This window comes from Engraulis encrasicolus, chromosome 18 (genome assembly GCF_034702125.1).
Source record: "Engraulis encrasicolus isolate BLACKSEA-1 chromosome 18, IST_EnEncr_1.0, whole genome shotgun sequence".
Lineage (NCBI taxonomy): Eukaryota > Metazoa > Chordata > Actinopteri > Clupeiformes > Engraulidae > Engraulis > Engraulis encrasicolus.
Genome location: NC_085874.1, coordinates 25,863,165 through 25,890,985, shown reverse-complemented (window position 1 = coordinate 25,890,985; position 27,821 = coordinate 25,863,165). Strand labels below are relative to the sequence as shown.

At 45.2% G+C, this 27,821-nt stretch overlaps 2 protein-coding genes across 6 annotated transcripts in view; both read left to right on the top strand.

Moving 5' to 3' along the window:
- Positions 1 to 742: 742 nt before the first annotated feature.
- Positions 743 to 21,651, top strand: znf512 (zinc finger protein 512). 5 transcript variants are annotated; one of them, XM_063223344.1, is made up of 16 exons: positions 743 to 996; positions 1,542 to 1,645; positions 1,832 to 1,887; positions 2,142 to 2,197; positions 2,703 to 3,205; positions 5,907 to 5,978; positions 6,707 to 6,814; positions 8,926 to 9,050; positions 9,697 to 9,783; positions 11,683 to 11,775; positions 14,017 to 14,184; positions 15,510 to 15,701; positions 17,288 to 17,389; positions 17,529 to 17,591; positions 17,823 to 17,921; positions 18,554 to 21,651. In XM_063223344.1, the coding sequence occupies exons 2-16, from the start codon at positions 1,555 to 1,557 to the stop codon at positions 19,439 to 19,441; spliced, it is 2,703 nt and encodes a 900-aa protein (XP_063079414.1). In that variant the 5' UTR covers positions 743 to 996; positions 1,542 to 1,554; the 3' UTR covers positions 19,442 to 21,651. The 5 variants fall into 5 exon arrangements, with proteins under 5 accessions (XP_063079414.1, XP_063079413.1, XP_063079412.1 ...); XM_063223342.1 differs by having other exon boundaries at positions 744 to 996; positions 5,892 to 5,978; XM_063223343.1 differs by having other exon boundaries at positions 743 to 1,645; positions 5,892 to 5,978.
- A 101-nt stretch (positions 21,652 to 21,752) lies between these two features.
- Positions 21,753 to 27,821, top strand: part of gtf3c2 (general transcription factor IIIC, polypeptide 2, beta) — a 63,086-nt gene continuing 57,017 nt past the window's right edge. The window contains exons 1-4 of the mRNA XM_063222125.1: positions 21,753 to 21,924; positions 22,582 to 22,896; positions 24,347 to 24,622; positions 25,669 to 26,752. Coding sequence (XP_063078195.1) covers positions 22,632 to 22,896; positions 24,347 to 24,622; positions 25,669 to 26,752 — 1,625 coding nt within the window. The 5' untranslated portion in view covers positions 21,753 to 21,924; positions 22,582 to 22,631. The remainder of the gene's footprint in view (positions 21,925 to 22,581; positions 22,897 to 24,346; positions 24,623 to 25,668; positions 26,753 to 27,821) is intronic.

Sequence of the window (27,821 nt, the reverse complement as noted above, 5' to 3'; positions counted from 1 at the left end):
GCACACATGTGATCACTGCACACAACAAAATTGCATTTATGCCTCACCCGTGCAAGGGGACAGCCCTCAATGGGACCCCAAGGGAGCAGTGCGGCGGGACAGTACCATATGCTCAGGGTACCTCAATTATGGAGGAGGATGGGGGAGAGCACTGGTTAATTACTCCCCCCACCAACCTGGCAAGTCGGGAGTCGAACCGGCAACCTTTGGGCTACAAGTCTGACGCCCTAACCACTTGCCCATGATCCATGACTATTATAATGCAGTCCTTAACTATATTAGGAATACACATATTGCTGAGCTGGTTGAACCTACTTTGTTTTTTATGTTAGCTATGCAGTTCATTCCAATATTTTTTGACGTGCTGTAGGCCTACTCTTCCTGCCAACCTGCTGCGGCCCCCAGCACCTCCTTGCGACCCCCTGCCCCACTTTGAAAACCACTGGTCTACAGAAACATAGCTACACAGAAACATCAGTAGGCCTAGCCTAGGCCTGAAAGTGTTCTTCCCATATTCTCAATAACTCTGAAAACCATTGAGAACCTTACTGTTAGGTCTCTTTGAAATCAATAGGAATGTCACAGAAATATCAGTGCCCTGATTTTGAAAAAAAAAAAAAAAAAAAAAGAATTTCGATGATCATCTTGAACTCTCCCCTGAAGGAGGAGACTGCGTTCCTTCGCCAGATGTACCGCCCACCGCTGACAACTGTGTTGCTTGGAGAGCGAAAAGAACGTGCATCTCATTTGTTGTTACGGAAAAAGAGGGCGTTCCTGGCACGAAGTAACCGAGCGAAGGGGCTGGTAATGGTTTCCTCTGGATTTGGAAAGAGACCGTGAAAGGAAGTCATTGGCGATCGATTGTTGTTGTTATTGTTTTTTTTCCTCTTTCCACAAACACTCCACATCATATCATCACCAGTATGTGGTACCAGGAACAAAATGTGCTCTCGTCCAAAAAGACGACAGGATCCATACCCACTTAAGGGGCGTGAGGTAGGGGAAGACATGACACATTGTGGCTAACCTAGCTCTCTATTTTTTCGGAAAAGAATGCATCGGCGTTGCACGTGCCCCTTTCTGCTTGTATGATTTGCAGCACAGTTAGCGTAAGATTCGTCACATTGGGGCCCAAATATGTTATTTTTCTCCGAGAGAGTGAAAGCTAACGGTCAGTATGTGAACCCCAATGTCGCTGCTGCAATGCTCCCCTGAAAAGGCTATCGGTCGGCGGACAATGATGGTGGCTGTTGGGAGGTCTTCGCTCTGCCACGATCGCTGTTCTGCCATCGAAGGAAAATCGCTCAGAAAGTGAATCGCTGAGCAGTTTGTTTGCAGCATTTCCAAGCCGTACAGTCGAGCTCAGATGATTGGATTGCATTGCAAGGCATTGGCCTGCGTGTTATTGTGGACAATGCACAGCGCCACACACGCACTGTTTTGATATGTAATTACTTGTTGAATTGCGTTGAAATGCCTTTCAATGACATTTGTGTACGAAGGTAGCGGTGCCTACTCAACTTATTTGCCGATCCGTTTAGGCCCAGGAAGAGCATGGAACACCACTTTCACCATGATATGTCTGTCACGTATGTGACTTCAAAGAAGAAGATCCCTAGGCCTCAGTTCAAGCCCAACACTCAAGGTAAACTGGCGCAGTACACTGACTCCATAGGGAATCTTCTTTCTTTTTTGAATATATTTTACGTTTTCAGTATTTCTATTCACAAACATTTCTGGGTCTTCATATACATGCATCCCTAATTATAATTATAATAACAATAAATTAAAAATATTTATTCAATTGCTTTGGATGTCTATCCCATTTCAGCTCCCCTAAGGACCTTCGACAGAGACTTTGAATCAGGTGGGGTAAGACCGTCCAAGGTAAAGGTCTCCTTTACTAATAAAGATATAGGGCCTAAATCACAGCACAGGCCTACTTGGCAGACAGTTGTTGAGTAGACAGATGTTTGTCCCTCAGGAGTTGTGATATTCTGCATTGGATGGATGCTGCTGGAATGATGTGCACAGAATGGTGTCATGGTGTGCACGCCTTAATGTAAACGGTTATCATCAGCAGTTATTTTTGCAGTCATGTATACAAGTAACTCATAATCACCATAGTTTCTGTGTTTTAGACTGAAGGAGTGTGTCCTCATAATTGTCCCAATTCGAAGACTTACGGGAGAAAAAAGTGAGTGATCATCTTTTGGCAAACTGTCCCGTGTTTCAATTTCAATTAGTCTTAAAATCTAGACATCAAATAGTAGCCTCATTGATATTTGGCCCATTTATTATGTGAGGTGGTCTATGCTTTGAATATAATTATTATGCTTAGTGTTCACTGCTATCTATTATTATTATCTTAATTAATGGCAAACCATGTAGCCTATGTATCCTTATTGATTGTTACCTACAGTATGGCACAATGAGAAGTAAACACAAGTTAGTAATAATAATAATAATAATAATAATAATAATAACAATAATAATAGTTATAGTAATAATAATAATGCTTGACTTTTGTATTGTAAGATTAATGCTTAATTGATTAAATCTTTGTGGTGAGACTGAAGACAAATTTCCACATTGTGGACTAGTATTCATATTTGTATAATCTGTGACGCACAGAATTCTATAAGTGGCACTAATTCGTCCGTTCGTGATATCTGTCCGTTTTTTTTCCGTGTTCTGCACAGGTACCACGATCTGCAGCCCGCGTACATGAGCCCTGCGCACAGACAGGCCAGCCAGAGCCACCACCAGCAGAGTCATAACCTCAGCGAGAGCCACCACCACAACCACAGCCAGAGCCACCACCAGCAGAGTCATAACCTCAGCCTGGGCCACCACCACAGCCAGGGTCTCAACCCCAGCCAAGGTCTCCACCACACCCACACCCACACCCAGGGTCTCCACCAGTGCGAGTGCCCGTACCCATCCCCATCACCGTCCACCTCTTCCTCCTCCTGCTCCTGCTGCTCCGTGATCCCTCCTCCTCCTCCTCCTCCTCCCACCAACATGATGAACGGGGCGGACGAGGCACACATGGCCCCGATGCCCTCCATGCCGTCGATGCCGTCGATGCCCTCCATGCCAGCCATGCCTGCCATGCCATCCATGTCCAACTACGGGCACCTGGGCTACCGCATGCCAGGCCGAGAGCCCTGCTGCCACCAGATGGAGAATATGAGGGCCTCAGGTGAGATGATGTGGGCCGGCAGGGGATGGATGGGGTGGGGGGAAGGGTGAGGAGAGAGGGGGAGGACACTGTGGGGGTGGGTGATGGTGAGGAGAGCATTGATGAGGAGAAGGTGAGGACCCCGACGGGTATATGGGGGACGGTGAGGCGGGGTGGGTTTTTGGGGTTGGATTAGGAGGGTATGAGTCTCAGGTTGAGAAGAGGACTGGGAGTGGGTTTAGGTGGGTTTGGGGGTGGGTAGGCCTTCAGGTGAGGGCGGTAGAGGGGTATTGAGGTGGGCGAGGGGATATGGGGGTGGGTGAAGAGATACAGTGTGGGGGTGGTCAGGTGAGGGGTGGGTGAGGAGGGGTACTGGCGATGACCTCAGGTGAGAAGGTGTATGAAGGTGTGTGTGTGGGGGGGTGGGGGGGGGGGCAGGGGGTGGATGAGGGTGAGGAGAGCATGGGCTTGTACGGGGTGGGCTTGGGCTTCTGGCGAGAAGGTGAGGACCCCAACGGGTATATGGGGGTGGGGGTGGGTATGGGGGCGGGTGAGGAGGGTATGAGGTGGGTCTCAGGTGAGGAGAGGTATGGGAGTGGGTTTGGGTGGGTTTGGGGGTGGGTAGGCTTTCAGTTGAGGGTGGTAGAGGGATATTGAGGTGAATGAGGGGATATGGGGGTGGGTGAGGAGATGATGGGGTGGTCAGTTGAGGGGTGGTATGAGGGTGGGGTGAGAAGGGATACGGGAGATGAACTCAGAGAAGGAGGGGTATGAAGGTGGGAGGGTGGATTATGCGGGTGGGTAGGCCTCAAGTGAAGAGGGTAGGCAGAGCCATACAGAGGGAGAGTCGGGCAATCTCCACTGTGTCCTAGGGCCGACTTCCGCATTAGCAAAATTAGCTGTTTAGCGTCTCAGAACTGCTTAAGCGTTGCGAATGTTAGTGCCTAGAAGTGGGCGTAGCACACAGCAAATGCGATGCGATGCAATGCAGGGAATATGACAAGACTTGCTGTTCGTAGTAATAACTTCAGATAAACATCACAGATGGTAAAACTGTTGTGATTATCATTACCGAGACAGTTGATAGTTTACATATTTGTGGTGATTACCCCGCAGTATAGTTCGTTAGTCCTTATTTTTGGCTTTTAATGTGGTGGTTCTATGTTGAGTCTATAGAAAGACAGCCGCATTAGGCACGACCTCGATCTCGTTGAAAGGCGGGGCTGCAATTTAATTCCTGGTCCTCCAATCGCGCAACTCTCCCCTCTGTATGGCTCTGAGGGTAGGTATAGAACATAGGGACCTCAGGTGAAGCAGGTAGGTGGGTGAGGGTGGGGATGGAGGGGGTGGGGGGAGTTATTGACCCAGTCACCCTTGGTCGTGCGGTGCCAGTCACTGCCAGTCATTAGGCATATTATTTAGCCACTACATACAGCGGGTGGAGCAAACGTGGGGGAAAGCAAACTATTTCATGGGCGGGCCCAGACTAGGTCAATGGGATTGGGGATGGGTGGTAGAGGTGAGTGAGGGGCATTATGGGGTTAGGCCTCAGGTGACGAGGGTAGACTCTAATTTGTGTGTGTTGGTGGATGGGCAATTTGTGTGTGTGTGTGTGCGCGCGCGTGTGTGAGAATGTACAGAAAGTCTATGTGTCCGTGAGTGAGAGGGAGTCAGAGAGACAGAGACCGCAAGGGTCTCAGGTAAGGGGTCTCTTGTCTGTGTGTCTGGGACTGGAATCAACTTTGCAATGTGTGTCAGTCTCTGTGAAATAAATGGTCAAATGTATCAGCAATACACAGTTTTGCAATATAAGTTCCACCATCCTCTTGTATGTTGTTACTAGCATCTGGCTTGTGAATGGTGTGAATTTGCACTGTGTGTGTGTGTGTGTGTGTGTGTGTGTGTGTGTGTGTGTGTGTGTGTGTGTGTGTGTGTGTGTGTGTGTGTGTGTGTGTGTGTGTGTGTGTGTGTGTCTGTGAGTGTAAGTGTGATTTACACTGTTACTTAATATGTAAGCGGTCCTGTGGGAACATGAAATTGATTTCAGGCAAGTGATTAAATCAGGATGAATGGCAATTTAGTTTTAGTGCAGACCAGTGCTGGTGGCTTTTTTTTCTACACGCGATGTATTTAATTTCTGTCTTTTCTTTCTTTCTTTTCTTTCTTTCTTTTTTTCTTTCTTTCTTTCTTTCTTTCTTTCTTTCTTTTCTTTCTTTCTTTTTTTCTTTCTTTCTTTCTTTCTTTCTTTCTTTCTTTCTTTCTTACTTTCTTACTTTCTTACTTTCTTTCCTTTTACGGTTAAGGGTAACTTTATATCTTATTGAGATTTATATTTATATTTGAAAATATGTTCAAGACTTGGCTTTTTCAGGGTTGAACGAAACACCGGTTACTCATAATGGGATCCACACTTCTTTTTTTGTGTGATTTAAAAAAAAGTTGCTGATATTTTTTTATGGAATGGTCTTCAGAGAATATTTGTGAGATGCATTCCATATTAGTGACTTTCTCTACATCTCGCATACAGTACAGTCGTTTGCGTTAACTCCATCACCAATCAACTTTGAAACAGAGGCTGGAAAGAACATTATGCAAAATGTATTGGAAAATGCTTGCATCACATCTGATTGAATTAACCCTGTAACATCTGCTGTGCCGTGATCGAACACCTTTTCACACTGTCTTCAAATGCTTCATCTCTGATAAGAGAGTTCTTTTGTAGGGTATGGGATGAAGAGGAAACAGCCCATGGAGTCCCCGATAACCAGCCTTCCCGGAGTGATCAGGGAGTCAGGTACGTTTCATATACACCCAACAAGGAATGAATGGATGAACAAACGAACAAATGAATGAAGGAATGAAACCTTTATTGCTCCTAATGGAATTTGTCTTGCGTTCACGAGCTATAGAACAAAGCAACATTTAGACATACAGACTACTGTAGCACAGCAATACATTATAGTATTCAAACACAGTGGTAAGAGATGGACGATATAGAACACGTCAAAATATAACACACAATGTACAATCTGTTACAAAACGAAACACTTAAATGTGTAACTAACTTACATGGCAGTGAATGGTGTTTGTAACTTATTATTTGAGCTTTTTAAATTTTAGATACAAACATGAGATGGTGGGTAACTTCTCCCCCTCCAACTGTCCAGGGTTTAGCAGTTAATTGAAAGCCAAAAAACTACATTTAAAGATGTAGTGTGTAGGTGATTAAAAAATCCCATTCAGAAACTTTTCCATAATCTTGAATATGTACCACTACCAAATGTAGTCCCCATTAGGTGGAAGTTGCGTATTTTGCATGTACATGGAAGGGCTGTCTGATTTCTGTATTGATGTGGCGTCTTCAAACTACTTGTGACCTAATCGGGGGCTACAATACACGATTCCGATTTATTGCTTCAACTATTAATGGTACCATATATTGATTCATTTCCTTCCCCAATCTCTTCATTCATTTACTTATTCAATCTTTAATGTGTCTTTTTCCCTTTTTTTTCAATACAGTTCTAGTGGTGGAGCGCACAGACAGCCATGGTCAGCTTATTTTGCCGCCCGAACAACAAATGCCCAAGATCTTCACCACCAAAAAAGAACCGCCAGTATATCCCCCAGGTGTGCCTATAGTTTACACACACACAAACACACACACACACGCCTAAGACTGGGTACAGAAATTCGGTTCTTTGATGGAACCTAAAGAAATGCTAAGATTCTACTTGGCATCGAAACATGCCTTGTCTGTCGGTTCCACATGTCGGTTCCCAGATGTTCATCACGTCAGTTATCATTTCGCATTTAAAACCCCGGAACGTTAACGCAGTCAGAACGGCAGTCGCTTATGTATCGTAAAAAAATCTGCCAACATTAATTGTGATCACATTCGGGCTTGCAGAGACTGCTGGCAGGCTACAACCCCCATAGATCAGTGGTTCTTAACCTTTTTGCTTAACTCACCCCCTTATCTGTGCCCAAGACAAGCCGTGCACCCCCAGCCCAAACTTCTACATGTGTATATGCACTCAAAAAAATTAAGTGAATAATTATAATGATTCTAGCTTGAGACATTGATAGCCTACCTCAATGTCTTTATATGGGGACCAAAATATGATTCAATTTGGTTTTGATTTTGGCCCAATTATAATGTTCGCTAGCAGAATTTTGATCACAACCTCAACACAAATAAAATTCTGCGCACCCCCTAAAATCTCTTGCGCACCCCCAGGGGGTGCCCGCACCCCAGGTTAAGAACCACTGCCTTAGATTGTAGGTCATAGCTCTCGATTTTAAACAACTTTTGATCCTCACAGAGACTTCCACTGGATAATGAGGGAGGTCTGGAACTCTGTGGTCGGTTATGATTTTTAAAAAATTGTCATCCCGGTGTTTATAAAAGAAGAACCGAAAATGACACCGTCAGGAACCGGCATTGAAACGAAGGTACTGGAACCGGAACCAGAACCTGAAAAATTCTGATCAGTGCTCAGCCCTACACACGCCATGCATTACTTCTTGAGGTCCACTGATTGGCCGGTTGTCTGGTAACAAGGCTAAAGCCCTCACAGCACGCCTGTCCCAGATGTAATTTGGAAGCAGACAGGGCTCTAAATTAACTTTTTTAACTTGTTAATCTTACTAGCCAAACACACAATCACACAGAGTGGCTAGTAAGTTTTCTTTTCTACCAGCCAAACTGAATTTTCACCAGCATGGATGGTTGGCTGATTTGAATTTAGAGCCCTGCTTGGAATTAAAATCTTTTGGATCGGAGCTTACGTATGGCAAGGTCAGGCCACAACTGATAGGCCCTATTTAGGGGTGTAAATAATAATCAAAATATATCGATACATCAATGTATCGACTGGTTATTTAATTGAATCGTATCGTATCGTGGGGCATTCTTAAGTATCGAAACTAATCGAATCACTGGCCCGTGTCCAATGCCCGAGCTCCATAACATAATAGAAGTGGAAAAGTAGTAATTGGAAAAAATCAAATCGATTCGTATCGTGGGGAATTCTTAAGTATCGAAAATAATTGAATCCCTACTTAACCCATTGTGTTCTGGAGCAACATATACGCTGCACTCAGGTTCTTGAGATTTGAGCTGTTTTATTAACAATGTGGCTATGTTTCAGCTGAATGAACACATTCTATTGCAAACTGTGGGTTCTAGCTTTGAAATGCAACTTATTTCATGTTTTATGTGCTTCAGAGGCTGAGATATTTAGGTTTTAATAGGGAGAGGGTACCTTTTCCCAAAAAAGGCTCAGGCTAAAATGGGTGAAAAAAATCTATATCGTATCGCATAGGGGTGTAAATAATAATCGAAATGTATCGATATATCCCGATATAATCTGACGATTGAATCGAATCACATCGTATCGTGGGGCATTCTTAAGTATCGAAAATAACCGAATTGCTGGCCCCTGTCCAATGCCCTCCATAACATAATAGAAGTGGAAAAGTAATTGGAAAAAAGTGGAATTGAATTGTTTTGTATTGTATCGTGGGGCACTCTTAAGTATCAAAAATAATCTAATCTCATCGCATCGAATAATCAGATATCGATATTGAATCGTATCGTCATGGAGGCTGTGATTTACACCCCTAGTATCGCATCGTCATGGAGGCTGTGATTTACACCCCTAGTATCGCATCGTCATGCAGGGTGTGATTTACACCCATAGCCCAATTGTGTGTTGTTGTTTTTTTTTAACCAATAGGAAGCCAAGAGGAGCGGTGGCAGCTGCAGATCCTGGCCAAGGGGAGAGTGACCTGCCCCAAGTGCAAGTCAGTTAGCCGCAAGACGGTGGAGGGGCTGAAGAAGCACATGGAGAACTGCAACCTGGTAACTAGGCCTCAACTTATATACTAGTACTAAGATGTGACTTAATATAGGACTTAAAGGGGCACTATGTAGGATGACGTAGTTTGCGCGGTGCCCGTGGCATGCTTTTCTCAAAATCTACACAGTCATGAAAATATGCTGTTTAAATAAACTCGCAGTGAGAATGTTTTTCATCACGGAATGCCAGCAGTGGGTACAAATCTGAGTGTGTTTCGTGTTTCCCACGACACTCGCTCGGACCGCTCTGCCTAAAGTTACATATGGGGTTCTCTGACAGCGGACTGTGAAAGTGGTCGCTAGAGTCATCGTTGACTTACTAATGACTCAAATAAGCATCGGCTGACTCGGCGCAGTGATTAATGATTAGTGATTAATTTTTAATCCTACATAGAGCCCCTTTAAATGTAAAACTGAAAGATCTCCCTGTATGACATTGAACTTCATGTCTATAGATGTAGCTTGAGGGGCATGTTGCCCCTTCCACCCCCCTGGGATCTGCACCTGGGGCTTGACATTAACTTTTTTTGGCTGTTTTTCTGGTGCCAGCGTCAAGCCATGATCTGTAGCCTTGTTCATGCCACCTACCAAAGGCAGTGCTGCACCTTAGTTCATGCCCCTCACTAAAGACTGTGTGTTTCCTCCACAGAACCCCTATACGTGCCCCCACTGTGGGAAACAGCTCAAGTCCTCCACGGGCATGAAGTACCACCTCATGGCCGACCACAACAACCTGGTAGGTACCGCTGCACTTGACCCTTTGTTTAGATGCGTCCAGCATCTCTATAAGAGGGTATGTCCATCTGTCGGTCGGTCGGTCTGTCCTTCCGTCTGAAACGCATTCTTGAAATTATGTCCTGCTGTGTCCACAAGGCGGCAGTGCATAGACTGACGAATCATTGTCCGCCTGTTTACCTTCAATTATTCATAGTCATCCGGTTGCAGTAGGATCAGGAAGCGCGCTCAACACCTTTCTTATGCTCTACTGTACACTGGGTGCTTAACTTTGTCAATGAATAAACTCTCAAAAATCTCAAAAATAGCTGATTAAGTAAACAAAAAGAAACCTGATGAGTGATTCTTTATTCATTTATTTTTTTAGATCCGATTGCAGTACCCTATATGTCTCTTGGTTTCTTTTGGGATTGCTGAAGCATTTCTACTGTTACTACTCTAAAGTTAATACTAGACAGTCCTGACCAAGATAAGTGAAAGCCCATTGGGAAACTCCAGCTCCCATTGTCACCGTGACATAGCACTCCACAGCACACAAGTGAACACTGCACACAACGAAATTGCATTTACGCCTCACCCGTGCAAGGGGGCAGCCCTCAATGGCACTCCAAGTGCAGCGGGACGGTACCATCACAGACATCATATAGGAAGACTAGATGCGTCGTCCGCGTTCCCGTCATGCAAGTCGAACGTCCGCGCATGGCGGCCATGTTAAAGCAGCCTTCTGGCTCAACCAGTTGCAGTGAGATTTGGGTGTTGTATACTCTTCAGATGGCCATAATTCCCTCAAATTTACATCGATTTTCGAAAGGGTTGGTTTTTTATACAGTATAAAAAAATCCAAACGAAAGTATATGTTGATACTGCATAGTGATGCATATTCACATTATTATTATATTATATTACATTATATTATAATGTTCATAGGTCTAAAATCATGTATAATATAATTCAGTAGGCTTATTCATGCCAAATAGATCAAATAGATCCCATAAACAAATGCACAAAGTAATATTTTATATTTTCAGTAAAATGACAAATAAACGTTCACTTGTGGTTTACATTCTACTTTGGTTTCGACAGCTCCACCTTGTGTCCAAAATGAGTCGTGACGCTAAAGCCATCCAGATAGAATTAAGTTGTTGCGCTGCTCTCTTCCAGTACGTCATCTCTGTCGTCTATAATTTGATGCAATGAATATATCCATGCCGTCAACGTAATGCACAGCAATGGTTAAAATGTGTATTTGCTGTAGGTCTATCTAATTTTTAGGACAAATAGGTTAAGTGGGAAGCATAGGCCTATTACTCTCCTGGGCGTTTTACCCCAGTCTACACGTAAGTTTTAAGGAGCCCTACCATTTATGAACACGTGTCAATATTTCAGCAAAGCAACAGTATACATTTTCAAGTATCCCAACGTTTCAACTCTTCAGTTTACTTCAGGTGTAACGGAGGGTCTGTGGAGAGTTTAGGCTGCTCTAATATGGCCGACCTGTGCGGACGTGCTTGAAATACGCGATGACGTATCTAGTCTTCCTATATGATGTCTGTGGGTACCATGCTCAGGGTACCTCAGTCATGGCGCAGGATTGGGGGGAGCACTGATTAATTACTCCCCCCATCAACCTGGCGGGTCGGGAGTCGAACCGGCAACCTTTGGGCTACAAGTCTGATGCCCTAACCGCTCACCCATGACTGACCTGAACACTGCCCACAGATCACTGTCAAGTACAGCTGAAATATAGAAATGACATAGGCATTGGGCAGAGGAACCGCTTCTTGTGTCTGTTCATGTACTGTTACTTCAGTGTAAAAAATGACTTGTTTTCTTCTATTTGTCTGACTGTTTTGGTGTTGTTTTTCTTATTTGTTTGTTTTGTTTTGTCTTCTCCCTGTAGCAACAATTGCAGGAGGCGCTGGACGAACCTGCTCTGAAAGAGAAACTCAGAAAGATACTGAAAAGAATGGGCAAGCTCAAATGCACCAAAGAGGTACAGTATACTCTCTGACCTAGCTATATATATATATACTATATATACAGGGCTCCAAATCAACTTTTTTCATCACCAGCCAAAATGGCTAGTACTGTAGATATTAATCTCACTAGCCAAGCACACAGTTAAAGTGGCTAGTAAGGTGGTCTTTCCTACCAGCCAAACTGAATCTTCACCAGCATTTGGCCAGTTGGCTGATGTTAATTTAGGTCCCTGTATATATAGATATAGTTGGGGGGGGCTTTATTATCAGATACTCATGAACGGCCATCCGGGTACTTTGCGCTTAAATTTGCGTTACGCCCCTTTATGGGTGAAAACAAAACGAATGTCTCATTGACTTACATGCTACATCGGCTAGCCTAAATGAACACTTTCCATGCTTCAGCCACGGCTGTTTGGCTATATTATTTGAACAGCCGGCAACACAACACGTTTTCGGCATGTTGCGCGTGAACAACGCTTGTCTACAGGTCCTTATCTTTCGTTTATTAAACCCCAACACCACCAGTTGACTTGCATTGCCTGTTTTCCCCCACAAATGGGCGTAACGCACATGGAAAACGTCACGCCGTTCATGAGTATTGGACAGTATAGAGGAGACAGGAAATGGTTGGGAGATGGGAAGGGGCAGGGGCAGGGCCGGAAAATGACCCAGGCCGGACTTGAACCCGAGTGCCCCTGAGCATCGCTACCCACATGTGGTACGGCGCATCAACAGGGTCACAGCGCACCCCGACAGAAGATTCTTAATCATTTATGAGGAATGGGAAATGTTTTTATGGTGTGTACTCTGCAGAGTAATGAAGAGGTTTTACCTTGTCAAGCACTTTGGTGTTAAATTATTATTTAATTTAACCTTTATTTAACCAGGAAAAATAAACCCGTTGAGATTAAGAACCTCTTTTACAAGGGTGTCCTGGCCAAGTGGCGGCTCAAGTTACAAAATTAAAATTACACAGTTGCATTAAAATAACAAATCAAGTAAAATAAAACGTCAATTGAAACAGTTACAGACAATAGACTCTGTCTCAAGTGATCTCATCTTGGAATTAAAATCGTTCAATGGAATCAGATCTGTTAGTTTCAAGTCCTTTTGCAGATTGTTCCATGAGGTAGGGGCTGAAAACACAAATGCCCTCTTCCCCAGTTCTGTGCGGAAGCAAGGGACAGAGAGTAACAAATGGCCTTTAGAGCGCAGACCATAAGACTCAATATTCCTCACTGTGATTAGGCTGCAGATGTAAGGTGGCAGTAGTCCGAGTATTGCCTTGTAAATAAATGTATACCAGTGAGTAAGTCTCCTGGTAGTCAGTGAAGACCATTTAACTCTGGCATAAAGTTCACAGTGATGAGTTTGGGCCCTACAGTTAGTGATGAACCTCAGGGCACCATGATACACAGAGTCAATCTTACTCAGACATTGGGATGAAGCATTCATGTACAGCAGGTCTGCATAGTCTAAAATGGATACAAATGTTGCAGAGACAAGGCGCTTCTTAACATGAAAGGAAAAACAAATTTTATTTCTAAATAAAAAACCTAACTTTACATTTACTGTGTTAAATTCCTCTATTTTATTTTAGTGCGCTAGCATAACAGACAGACGTTTTGGCCTTCTTCAGCGTCGCACTAGCCTGCAATGTCCGTCTCATCATGCTAGCCCACTAAAATGAAACAGAATAGTTAAACTCCAGAGTGCGACTTTTCTGTGAGAAATGTACACATCTGTTCGCTTGCACCTGAAGACCTTGTGAAAACAGTTCGGTGTTGAGTGCACTTTTTTAAGTATTGTCAGTCAGTTTGCAGGGCTGAGCTCAACCTAGTATAAATATTGAAGAGAGGTCTGGGGAGACTTGCTGTCTGTTTGGCTTACTGTCTTCAAACTCTTGCCTCCCCATGCTACACGGATCCATTGACTTTCACTGGCTTAGCGACATGCTCCCTCTTTTAACTTGTCTTAAAGCAAGACAACGGCTTACATGAAAAATAAGACACTTTACCACCTTTATAAACCCTGGCCAACGATTTTAACTGTATTAAGCCCCAAAATAGTGGCATTTCCCTTTTATTATTTATTCTTTGTGTAGCCTATATGTGCTTTTAGACTCCATGTTATGTGTCTTGTGTCTTGTGGTTTTTATGTACGTAAGGACAGCCATCTTTCTTTTTAAACTGCAAACCCAGTTTACCTTCGGAACTGAACTGCTCTTGAAACTTTCTCCATCTGTTTTGCAGGGCTGTACTGGCAGCTTCACCAGTATCATGGGCTACATGTACCACACCAAGAAGTGTGGCAAAGAGTTGTCGGAGCTGGAGGAGTATGTGCTGAACTGCAAGGAGTGCGGCAAACCCTACCGCTCCAGGGCAGGCCTGGAGTACCACATGAAGTCCGAGCACGCCCCTGTGAGTTAGCAACCTGGCAACCAGGCTTGTACGAAATTCCGAATGGAAAGAATTTCCATTCAAAATAATGCCATAATACGAACACTAGGTGGTGCCATTACCTTGAATATCTTTTAATTTAAGCTATACCACCCATTGAAAGTACATAGAACACCACCACCTAGTGTTCGTATTATGGCATTACTTTGAATTGAAATTCTTTCCATTCGGAATTTCGTACAAGCCTGCTGGCAACCCACCTAATTATCCATGGTTACAAGTAGGGCTGCTGGATTATGGGGAAAAAAAACAATATTACGATTATTTCATTCAGTACTGATATCGTACTTTTTTTCTTTCTTTTTTAAAGGAAAAATAATTGTGTCAAACCATTCTCAATCTTCCCTCCCTTTAGAACTCGCAATGGCTCAAGTGGAGGTGTATGTTTTGTGTAACATAGCCCAGCTTTTGGCTGTATCAACACATGATAAAATTGTTGTTTCAACTCGATATTATGAATTTTCATATTGTTTGACAGCAATATTGATATCACAATATTAATTATATTAAGTTACAAGAACGGCGCTATTCCTTTTTGGTTAGCAGTTGCTAGTACTAAATCATTCAGAAGGGCTAATGGGCTGCCTAACCAGAACTAGCAGACAGGAGATGCTGTGGTAGCACGATAAACGTCGAAATGGACAGAGTTAGGGGATGGGGTAATAAGAAATATAACTTGAAATGTAGTCTGGGCTTACACACACAGGCAACGTCTCTGTACAAAAGATGCAAAAGTGGGCTCAATAGTCACCAGATTTCGACGAAGGGACGATTGCCTTCTGACCTCAAAAGCACCAGGTCAACATACTGTTGAATGTTGAATGATTCAGCAAAGGAGAGCGCCCAGTACATAGAGGTAGAATATAACACTGGAGTGGACCCCTCCCCACTTTCACAGCAATCCGTGGCGTCCTTTATTTGGAGGTAGACCGGAGAAATGTAGATGAATGGAGGAGGCTCACCCATGTCAAAAAAGGCTTAATAACGTGGAAATCAACATGCTATACAAGAACAATAGTTGTAGTGTGTTTCTAAATACGTAATACTGGTCTTTGATTACTTTCTTACTTCATATTCACAGTTTTTTAAGTCCATTTTTTGACAGAGGTGGGCGTGTTCTCCATTGATTTGTATTGACTGAAGGTGCCTACACTGGTGCATGTGCCGTTTCCCAGTGCTGTCGTGAATTGCCGTGTCACCTCCAGTGTTATGTTCTACCTCTGTGGCCCAGTATTTCTCCTTGTCAAGAAATATTTTGTTCTCATCTCTTACGTTCGTGTCCACAGATCCCCCAGAAGTCGGACGAGGAGGAGACGGCGTCTGTCCACGAGCCGAGCCCCGAGAGGACCCCTAGTGGCCGGGTGAAGCGCGCGTCGGCCCAAGTGGCCGAGCTCCAGCTGAACGAGATTGCCCGCGACGAGATGAAGGAGTGGCCCAAGAGGAAGTTCCAGTGGGACCTGGTGCCCGACGATAAGAAGGTACGGGACTGACTGAGGATAGCTAGTTAGCATAGTTCCGTCAGAGACTATTGTTGAGGAAGAGATGGTTATTTACAAGTTCCTTCTGAAATCAGTATAAAGGTTCTAAAAGGTTCTAAGCTGCCATCATAGGGCTGCCATGCCCCTTTTTCAAGACAGGGGTGAGTTTCTCAAAAGAGAAGTTGTTAGCCTGTTAGCAACTTCGGTAGTTGACAATGGGAAAATGCATTGAAAACAACAAAGTAGCTAATATAGTAAGCAACTTTGGTTTTGAGAAATTCACCCCAGGCCAGTGAAGATGATGACTGGAAAGCAGTGGCAGAGAGAACAGGACGGAATGAATGGGAGTTCAATGGGAAAGTCCCGCCCATTTAGGAGACCGGAATGTATTCCATTTAATGAATCGCATTGGTGAATTGTATGTGCTTTATCTTGGTTACCCTACCAGATCTTCTTGCCGTTCTTAACTGTGGCTTGTTGCATTGTGGCTCAACGTCATTGACATTGATGACATTTATGTCATTGATGTCATTGCAGTTTAAATCAATGTCTTGCAAAAGCACAATTCAAAGGTCATTTTATTCATTTGCAATCAGTATATTGAATGGGGAAAAGTCCGCCAAAAGTTGTGGCTAGGCTGACGGCGGAGAAACGTAATAGTTTTCTCCACGGAGGCGAGGCGTCCGCGTGGCCACAAGCGCAGGTCGAGGATGGAAGTTAGGAGACTGGAATGTACCCATCTGGGGTGAGTTCCTCAAAAGAGAAGTTGTTAGCCTGTTAGCAACTTCGGTAGTTGCCAATGGGAAAATGCACTGAAAACAACAAAGTAGCTAATGTAGTAAGCAACTTTGGTTTTGAGAAATTCACCCCAAGAGTGTAGCTAAGCTAAAACCAAAGAGGGTGGAGTAATAAAGAGGCTTCGAAACCCGCCCACCCAATGCAAAAGAGTGTGCTCAAGATGGGTCTCCTAAGGGGGCGTTGTCCCCTCCTTCTTCTTGTATTTTTGAGGTGTTTGCACGAGAAGTGCGCTACCGCCATCTACAGCGCTAAGGGCACTCCATTTATTCTCAACCTCAGGACTCCGAAGGTGTCCTAACCGAAGGTCTCCTAAAGGGGCGTTCACCCAACAGAAAGTGTATACCAGAAATTAACTAGAATGACTTATCTCTGGCTAGAGTATCTCTGGCTAAAACGGTAGAGAATAGCGCCGCTTGACAGTAAGAAAGTACCAGCCAGCTAACAGATTAACCAACTAGTTAGCCGCTCGTTGTAGAACTGGGGTGGTAGAGATGAAGACAAATACAGGTTTACACGGAGGCCCGCAGAAATTGGAATATGCAGCCGCAGGTCTACATTCTTTGGAAATGTATCTCATGTTAATTCTTAAAGTTGCTTTTGTTTCAGACATGTAAAAGTTTGTCTTTTACCTGCCCATGTTTCGACGGTGAGACTTCCGTCTTCACCAGAGGGTCACATGGATGTGTTTTACATGTCTGAAACAAAAGAAACTTTTAAAAATTGATTTAACTCAAGACATACTGAACGTCATATATGTATCTCATGTTCATCGTAATTCTGCTTGACAGCTCAAGTATGCCCGTCCTGGACTGCCCGCCTTCAGCCAGGAGGTTCTGCGCAAGTGGAAGAACGAAGTCAAACTTCAGAGAAAAGTGCAGTGCCCCAATCCCGTAAGAGCCCGACCCGTACCTTGTTCGTAATGGTGTTAAAAATGTATATTTTGTAAGTTATTTATCACTAGTGTAATTTACCCATCTTGGAACATTGTACCCCCAACCAATTTTTTTGTTATTACTACTAATCCCAAAGGGTTGTGGTGCGGTCTACACCAGTGTGTCTGGACTGAAGGCTCATCTTGGTCTCTGTACAATGGTAAGCCATTTGTATGTCTCCTTTCGGTTTACATTTAGCTTTGCAATAAGGTGATGTTTTCAATTGAAAGTAAAAACCCTAAATGTAAAATATAGCTTACAAAAATTAGGTATGATTTAAGATAATGTGAATAGTTTAAACTCAAAAACTAAAATCAATAACGTATTGTAACAGAATATCATCATTTTAAAAAATCAAGTTTGTATTAATGTGTTTTCTTTGTCTGTGCAGGGAGAGTTTGAAGCTGGTAAATACAGATGTCTGATATGCCGTAAGGAGTTTAACTCAGAAAGCGGTGTGAAGTATCATATCAACTCCGTCCACTCACAGGTAAGGGTTTTTTGTTTTTTATACTGTAGTAGGAATTTGAGCAAAATATCTGGAATTGTGAATTAATTGTATAGATGGTGATATAATGGGGCAGCCATGTAAGGATCAGGACCGGGAGGCAGTCTTTCAGTCTAGGGGTTGTTGGTTCGAATCCACTTGAGCTCTCCTAATAAAACATAGGTTTTGTGTAAGGTTTTTCTAGATATAAGACGCTTTAAAAACGCCCTTTTGGCCTCATCAGAAGCCTCCCAACGCCCCCTTGACCCCATCATAAGCCTGACAACGCCCCCTTACTATTAAAAAATTTAAAACGGGCTAATGCCCCCCAATGGCAGCTAAGCACTGCCCCCTCTCAGCTTTATCCTTCTCAACGGCTCCCTAGAGTTCCCCAACGCCCCCTGGGGGGTGGTACTGCCCCCGTTGAGAAACTACTATAACCTAATGGAACCTTTTAATTATGACAGCACTGCAACACTAAATTCTTTGAGACCTCCAACGTTAGTACGAGTGGCTTTTATAATCTGGTTTTGGAAGTGTAATTGAGAAACCTCATTGCTTACTTGTTTTTTTTTCTTCTCCTCTCCTCTTCTCATGTTTCCAATTTCCACCACCAACACCACCACGTCCATCAGGAGTGGTTCGTGGTCAACAAGAAGCACTCCAAGAACTTCAACCGGCTGCTGCGCAACAAGCCCATCCTGGTGACGCCGGTGCCGCCCACGGACGCCAACCCGCTGCACTTCACCCCAGGCATGGGCTCCTGGCAGGAGCTGGCCGCGTGCCAGGTGGGCACCTCCTCCTCCTCGCCCTCCACCTCCTGCTGCCACCACGGCAACGCCTCCACCTCCTCCTCCTCCGTCATCATGGCCAACCCCGGAGCCATGGAGAACGAGGGCGGCGACGGCAGGAGGAAGGACGACGGTGCGAAGGAGAGGGATGGGAGCGAACACGGGCACCACCACCACCACCACCACCACCATGGGCACGGCCACGGCCACGGCCACGGTCACGGTCACCACGGGCACAGGGATCAAGGGCACAACAGCCAAGGCCACAGCCACGGGCACAGCCACAGCCATAGCCATGGTCACAGTCACGGTGGGCACACCCATGGGCACGGCGGCGGGCACAGCCACGCCGGCCACAACCACGGCGGCAGCAGCCATGGACACGGGCACTCTCACGGGCACGTCCAGGGGAAGAACTGCTACGTGTTCGACGGCGGGCACAGCAGCACCAGCGGCGGCGGTGGCAGCTCCAGCAGCGAGTGTGACATGGAGTATGCGGCGGCCGTTGCCGCGGCAACAGCAGTGGCCCAGGCCCAGGTGGCACAACAGGTGGCCCAGGTGGCGCAGGTGACCCAGGCGGCAGCGGGACACGACGCGTGGGGGGCCCTGAAGAGGCCCCCGCCCCCCATGACCATCGACCCCCACCACATGATGTGCCCTCCTCCGCCGCCCCTCTTCGCGGCGCCCCTGCTCCCTCCGCCTCTAGCTAAGCACCCCAGGGGCAACCCCTAACAGCGCTCCCTCCCTTTACTTTCACTCAACCGGAGGTGGAGAAGACTGGGCTGACTGACAGAGTGAAAGCCCTGCGTACTGTAGGTTGACCTTCTGCCTATGCTCTCAACGCAGATGATGTCACCAATGACCTCATCACCCTGGCTTATACATGGGTTCTCATTTTTTGTTTTCCCCTGGCTGCGCACAATTCAACCTCTGATTGTTGGAAACTGCTGTCGGTCAAAGAATTAGCTCACGTGGTTGGCTGCCAGTGTCTTGCCCCTCCTCACCACATCGTGTTTACAAACACGGCGAACCCATGTATAGGGATGTGGTCATTAGGATCAGCTGCTGCATTGAATAGGCTGGAGCAACAATGCGGCTGGCATTTTACTTTCTGCACCTGGGTTTCTCCACCTCTTGTCACTTAGCTACCTGCCATTGTACCCCTCTCCCATCTATGGTGGGTTGTTGTTGCTACCCACCAGGCCCCCTAAACTCAACATCCATCCGCGATCTAGATTCTCGTTTAAAAAAAAACAAAAAAACAACAACATTGACTTTGTAACAATATGTGTGTCCAGCATTGAGAGTACTACAAGTAGTATAAAGCTACCAGTGAATTGTCATCCACCAAGCGTTAACTGTGTTTACTTTCAACACCATGTGACTTTTCTTGCCATCCGTGTGCTAGTGCTTTTTGTTTTTCTTCTTTTTTGTATTCTTCTTTTTCTTGTCTTTCAATTGACTGTTGATGATGATGACGACACCAGACATTGACCCAAAAGGGAACACAAAGGATGGGGCTGTTCGCCAAACTGGTGAAGGGGTGCCTAAGGCACTTGCCCTTACCTGTGTGTGTGTGTGTTCGCGTGTGTGTGCGTGCGCATGCGTGTGTGCGCGTGTGTGCGGCTGGGCGTGCGTGCGTGTGTGTCCGTGTCAGTGTGCGCGTGTGTGTGTGTGCGCGTGTGTGTGTTTTAAGCACCATATAAACTCCTTGTAGACTTTTGCTCACTATGTATGTTTAACCAGCTGCATGTGATGACGTAAACCCCTTCTTGTACAGGATGCTCCCTCCGCTCCTCTCCTCCACCCTCCACGCTACCCCAACCCTTCGCACAGTAAGGACGTTCAGCACTACTGTGCAAAACCAACAAGTTGTTTTTAAACCAAGAGGTGGGCGGAAAGATGCTTTTTTTGTATAGATAACATAAGCAGTTGTGTTCTGCACAAGAGAGGAGTTAAGACTCTGTGACTGTTGGCGCTGTGTGTGCGTGTGTCCTGTCCGTATGTAGGCATTTTGTTAAGAAGTGCCGTTTGAGAGGTTTCATTCACGATGGGCTTTGCATGGGTCGGCCTCTCCTCTCTCTCTGTGAATGCCACTGCAATGAGACGGAATACAGTGCTGTCGCACAGCGATGAAAACACTACAATTTGTCATTTGTAATATTTTCGAACACAGAGGACCAAAAAAAAAAAAAGATTTTTTTTGACACATTTGCTGAGCAGTAGTAAGGAGCCGTTTCCACGTAGCAAGATATTTTAAAATGTGGATAATTTTTGCTCCTGGTTACATTGGGTTTTGCCTTCCGTTTCCACATAAGCAGATTTTTAAAACTCACACATCAAAAATCCTGCTTTAAAAATATCCCAGTTAGGGGGCTAAAATGCACCTGTTATAATGGAGTTTTTATTTTTATCACCATGTTTCGTTTCCACCTACACAGGAGAAAAAAAAACCCACATTTAAAAGTATCCTGCCACGTGGAAACGGCACCTAAGTTCGATTAATGCTCTGTGACCATAGGCTACTGTCCTGCAAGTGGTTTAAGGAATGCATGCATTTGAACCTGTCCAGGGAGGATGCCCACCCCACTGTGCTTTGTAAATTTATCCCCCAATATGCCTTGTTTTGTCTGCAGAGTAAACAGTAGAGGAGAGTTGCTTTAAAGTTAACGTACTGTTATTTTTTTTCTTTTCTTAGGTTATCGTCAGCTTAACACCGTAACCTCATGGTATATAATTTAGTACAGATGGTTTTGGAGTGATTTCCTTGCCTTGTAACAAGCTGTATTTATAATAATGAAAGTATATTGTTAGATTAGACAACTTGTATACTACTTGTGTTTTTTATTTTGTTTAGAGCATATGTATCCTTTTTTTCCCAACAACACTAGGAAAATGTACTTTCAACATGTGTAATAAAAGAATTGTGTATTGGTAACAGAGGAGACTACTTCGGTGTTTTCTCTTTTTCTAAAGGAAATGTGACCAGGCGCCACCCAGTGGTAAAGTTTTAGATTACAAACTCGACATCACATCTGAAAATATTTCTTTCGGTTGGGGGCAGCAATGAGCAAAATCAGACAGTATGGGATAAGTGTACAAACATGGCGGAGCACACAATCGCGTTGGGCTCGTGGTTTCAGAGCGAATTCTGAATGACAGAAATTACTCGAATTTGCTGCTGATTCAGATATTCGGACAGCTGAAAGACGACAGTAAGTAACTTCCAACAGTAGTAGATATCGTCAGTGATGCATTAGTGCCTCATATATGATGACGAGTAGTTATTTTGTTGAGGTCGACAGGGGTTCGAACCGATGTTCTGTTGGGGAAAGGGCCTTCGTGTGGTCATGGCTTAGAAGCTTGAGCTACTGAAATAGTGTGCCCAGGGCGTGATTAAGGCCATGTCTTCTGTGTTGTCTACACACATGCAGGGTGTCCTGTGTTTAATTTTTGATTAAAGTAGCCAGTTTCTGCTTTCTGGACATAAAAGTAAGTCCGATATGTGCCCATTGACGTTGCAAAATGTAGCTGGTTAGCATAGCAAACACGCCAAGGCAAATATACCACGTTGAACTGCTGGTTGACTGTCACTCACAAGGATGTTAGGAATATCCAAAATATAGATCAGTTTTCCATCATTCCTACTTGTCACTACAATCTAGTTAATGTGTGCTTGTACTGTGTTTGTAAATCCCAGAAACTGGCTAGGTAATCCCTCTAAACATATGTACCGGTAGCCTACTGTCAGGACATAAGTTTACTGAAAGCACGTGAACAAAGTGTGAAGTGAATATGATTTAGCTGTCAACACGAAACTACTTTTCTGACGTACACTAAATTCAGTGCCCTTTGTTTTTTTATGTTCTTAGGCATGCATAGGTAGAAGTCAGCATCCGAGCACTTGCGGATTCAGTGTTTCATGGCATCCAGTGCTGAAGAGTTGGGTGGACTCAGAGATAGGGCCATGGGGTTGCCCAAAGGAGAGAATAATGTGTCAGATGATCAAGCAGGAGGTCAGCAGCACTCTCGCCAGAACCCCTCCAGGTCGTCTGCAAGTGCTAACGGGAATCCAACGACACCGCCGTCAGGACCACAGGCATCTGACAGCAACCTGCCAGAGGCTGAGTTGGCAGCTGAATTCGATTCGAAAAATATTATGACCAATCCGGATGGAGATAATAATGGTGAGTAGTACGACTTCAGCTACACTATTTGCATTGGGCATCTGTGGCATAATGACCAGGAAGAAAGTCTTGGGATTAGAAAGGTTATATGTTCGAATCCTGGATGAAGGAAATTGTGCGAGGGTTCTGAACTCGATAATCTAATCAGTGAGCCCATTGCTCTCCAGGGAGTGTAACTGCATCTATAACGATGCATTACTAAATGTGAATGATTCAGAAGGTGTATGAGTGATGGTTTCCTTGTGCACAATACAGTGCCCCATCACACACGAGTTTGGGGGGGGTCATAATCTGTTGATATTATCATGTTTGAGGGGTTCATAGGTGAGTTGTTGGATTGGAAGCTGTGACACTCTACTTATCTGGTTGTTACTTAATCTGCCAGGCCACCCCATTGTATATTACGCTACACTACACTGACACTTTTATCCAAAGCAACTTACAGTTTTTTAGGTACAGGGCATTGGTTACAGGTCCTGGAGCAATGCAAGGCTAGGTGCCTTGCTCAAGGTTACTTTAGTCATGGATGTAGGTACTGGGAAAGGTGGGATTTGAACTTGCAACGTTTTGATCTAAAGCCCAGTGTTCTAACCATTGAGCCATGGCTGCATTGTTTAGGGGTAGAACGCATAACCCAGTGAGAAGCTCTTGGCTGCGACCTGTGGTCAGTTGGACGTCAAAGCCCCACGTCCAAGTCGGCCATATTGATAGGGTCCAAAATGTCTCTGCTGTGCCGAGACCAAAACCGTCCCTAAACCTAAGCAGTCAGTAAAGCAATGTTTCTGTGACTTTTATTTTCGCCCAGAACAGTGAAATAAGCAGGGAATGGTGATTTTCTTTGCAAAATTGTGCCCAGACCTAATCCATCCTTAGATCTAACCTGTCAGTAAAGCAATGTTTCTGTGGATTTACACAGCGAAATAAGCAAGGGAATGGTGATTTTTGTTTTTATTTTTTTATTTTTTCTGAAATTGTGCCCAGATCAAAATCATACCTAAATCTATCCTGTCACAGGGCGTTGAGGAGCTAGGCTTAAAGGGGTATGCCACTATTTTGGGGCTTAATACAGTTAAAATCGTTGGCTGGGGTTTATTAAGGTGGTAAAGTGTCTTATTTTTCATGTTAAGCGTTGTCTTGCTTTGAGACAAGTTAAAAGAGGGAATATGTCGCTAAGCTAGTGAAAGTCAATGGATCGGTGTAGCATTGTGCTACACGGATCCATTGACTTTCACTAGCTTAGCGACATATCGTGTACACACGCGTTCTCGTGTGACTTGTTCAATATGGCCGACTTGGACCCTCTTTGATGGACGTCCAACTGACTACAGGGCGCAGCCAAAGGTTCTTGAACCCAGTTTTGTTGAAGGCAGCTGTGCTCATCACTACACCACCAGTGTCTTCTTCACTCACTGTGAGTTGGGCTCATGCCTCTTGTTTTACACCATTATAGGTCCACAGTTGGACAGCTCTGCCATGGCAGATGAGGGAAACACCAACGCAATGCCGGTGGCGAAGCCCAAACGCAAACCCAGACCCAGACCTCGCCTCACAGCCCCAAGGAAGCGAACAGCAAAACAGCAGCCACTCAAGACAGCAGCCGACGCCGACACCTCCACCACAACCACTACCACAACCACCTCCACCTCCACAACAGGTCCTCCTGAAGCTGTGTTGGAAGCTGAAGTCGATTCAAATAATATTATGACCAATCCGGATGGAGATTGTGGTGAGTAGGCTACCACTTCAGCTACACTATTCATGCTTGCATGGGGCATCTGTGGCGCAATGACTAGGGAGAAGGTCTTGGGATTAAAAGGTTACATTGTAGTGCTTTCTCAACTGACATAATTCACTTAATCATTTGTGTATTCGGTTATATGTTATGCTGTTCGTCATCTCCACTGTTCTGTTCACTTTATAGTTGCGGTCCCTGTAAGAGTTACGATGACGTTTAATGTTGCCGGCTTTTCTGTGATGCGCGGCGCCATGTTTTTAGTCAGTTACAATAACTTAATAAACGCGACTCACAGAGTCTTAATGTGAGAAGTTGTACGGCTCGTTTCTTCGCCTTAAGGCAACTTCCACAACATGTGACTTTCTGCTTATCAGGAATCGGCCAGGCCACCCCATCATATATTACATTATACTTATCCAAAGCAACTTACAGTCTTTTAGGTACAGGGCATTGGTTACAGTAACCTGGAGCAGCAATGCAGGGTTAGGTGCCTTGCTCAAAGTTGCTTCAGTAAGGTGCTGGTAAGGGTGGGATTTGAACCTGCAACCTTCTGATCTAAAGGCCAGTGTTCTAACCATTGAGCCATGGCTGCATTGGCTAGGGGTGGAACCCATAACCCTGTTGTGTTGAAGGCAGCCAAGCCGTGCTAATCACTACACCACTAGTGTCAGCTTCACTCACAGTGAGTTGGGCTCAGGGGTGTAAATCACAGCCTCCATGACGATACGATTCAATATCGATATCATATTATTCGATGCGATGCGATTTGATTATTTTCGATACTTAAGAATGCCCCACGATACGATACAGTACGATTCGATTCGACTTTTTTCCACTTACTTTTCCACTTCTATTTTGTTCTGGAGCTAGGGCATTGGGCAGGGGCCAGCAATTCGATTATTTTTGATACTTAAGAATGCCACATGATACGATGTGATTCGATTCAACTGTCAGATTGTATCGCAATATATTGATACATTTTGATTATTATTTACACCCCTAGTTGGGCTCATGCCTCTTGTTTTACACCATTAAAGGTCCTCAGTTGGACAGCTCTGCCATGGCAGCTGAGGGGACCACCAACGCAATGCCGGCGGCGGAGGCCAAACCCAAACCCAAACCCAGAGCTCGGTCCACAGCCCCAAGGAAGCGACCAGCAAAACAGCAGCCAGGCAAGACATCAGCCGAGACCACCACAACCACAGCTCCTCCTGAAGCAGCCGCAGTCCCAGCCACCACCACAGATCCAGCCACAGATCAAGCTGAGGGGACCACCAACGCAATGCCGGCGGCGGAGGCCAAACCCAAACCCAAACCCAGAGCTCGGTCCACAGCCCCAAGGAAGCGACCAGCAAAACAGCAGCCAGGCAAGACATCAGCCGAGACCACCACAACCTCCACCACCACCACCACAGCTCCTCCTGAAGCAGCCGCAGTCCCAGCCACCACCACAGATCCAGCCACAGATCAAGCTGAGGGAACCACCAACGCAATGCCGGCAGCGGAGGCCAAACCCAAACCCAGACCCAGAGCTCGGCCCACAGCCCCAAGGAAGCGACCAGCAAAACAGCAGCCAGACAAGACAGCAGCCGAGACCAACACTACCTCCACAACCTCCACCACCACCACCACAGCTCCTCCTGAAGCAGCCGCAGTCCCAGCCCCAGCCACAACCACAGATCCAGCCGCAGCCCAAGCCACAGATCAAGCTGAGGGAACCACCAACGCAACGCCGGTGACGAAGGCCAAACGCAAACCCAGAGCTCGGCCCACAGCCCCAAGGAAGCGACCAGCAAAACAGCAGCCAGGCAAGACAGCAGCCGAGACCACCACAACCTCCACCACCACCACCACAATTCCTCCTGAAGCTGCCGCAGGCCCAGCTACAACCACCGCAGATCCGGACCCAGCCACAGATCAAGCCGCAGGACCAGCCCCAACCCCGGCCACCCCAAAGCCAGCGGCGAAGAGGAGACGGAAACAGTGGGAGTGGCCCCAGGCTACCAGCACCCCACTGGGCAAGACCGCAGCAGCCACCACCCTGGGGTCTCCGTCGTCCCTGGACAGCTCGGACATGGAGGTGACGCCGAGCGGTCGGCCCAAGAGAAGAGCAGCTAAAGCGTATGTATTACCCAGTTTTTCTCAAACTAAACTGGACCGGGTCCCACTGGTGGGCCGTGAAGGTATTCCCAGTGGGGCCTGAAATAATTGTCTAAAAATCAATAATTACTGAATATTTGTAGAGGTGCTCCGATTGCTCGGCTGCCGATCATGACCGGCCGATAATGGCCAAAAATAGCCTGATCGGTGATCGGAAAAACATGCCGATCAAAAAAACGATCGAGAGATATTAAATTCCTCACGCAACCATTTGCCTTTACACCTGGCGCTGCATGTAGGCGCTGGCTCTGCACAGCTGCAACTGCACCAAAAGAAGGCATCTTTGCTTGTCTATAACTTTTCGCCATTCCCCCCTTCATTTCCACCATTCATAACCATATCTGCATCAACAATGATCTGATTTTCCGATCCATGCGCCGTTTACCTGAGTGACAATGTAATTTGCGATTGAGTACTCGCCAGTGAGCCATGTTACGTTATAACCTGTGTAGTTGCCTTGGTCAGCACGCGACAACTTCACTTTGTCAGCACAAACATGTCAATTATTGTTTTCAAAGTTGTAATTGGCAGTCAGTCGATTAGTTTGATAGTCGCTGAAACACCAAACGGCGACAGATGTGGTTAAAACTTGAGAGATTCAGAACGGTAGTGGAGCACTGCAACTGTGGACGGTGACAGAGAGGGGAGGGGCTCTCCTCACGAGGCTGCTCATTTAAAGCGACAGGTTGTTTTTTTCTCGTATGTGGAAGACTATTTGATGTAATGTTTCAGTTTCAATTCAATCTTAAATAGTTTAGTTATTCTATGCAATAACTTATACATTGATTAATACTGTAGACTGTATTACCAACACTAGTCTGAAAGATAATAATAATAATAATAATAATAATAATAATAATAATAATAATACAAATAATAATAGCCTATAGACATGTGCAAATTAAGATTGATTGGTTTATGGGCAGAAATGGTATTCAATAAGGATAATTAATAGGCTATTAAAAAAATAGGAAATCATTTTTGTGATCGGCAATGATCGGTAATCGGCAGATAAAGATTTTTGGTGATC

Coding starts and splice junctions, on each gene's coding strand:
- znf512 (XM_063223343.1), top strand. CDS start 1,555: ATGGAACACCACTTTCACCATGATATGTCTGTCACGTATGTGACTTCA. Junction 6,815..8,925: donor ACCGCCAGTATATCCCCCAG/GTGTGCCTATAG, acceptor TTTAACCAATAG/GAAGCCAAGAGGAGCGGTGG. Junction 17,390..17,528: donor AAGTGCAGTGCCCCAATCCC/GTAAGAGCCCGA, acceptor CTAATCCCAAAG/GGTTGTGGTGCGGTCTACAC.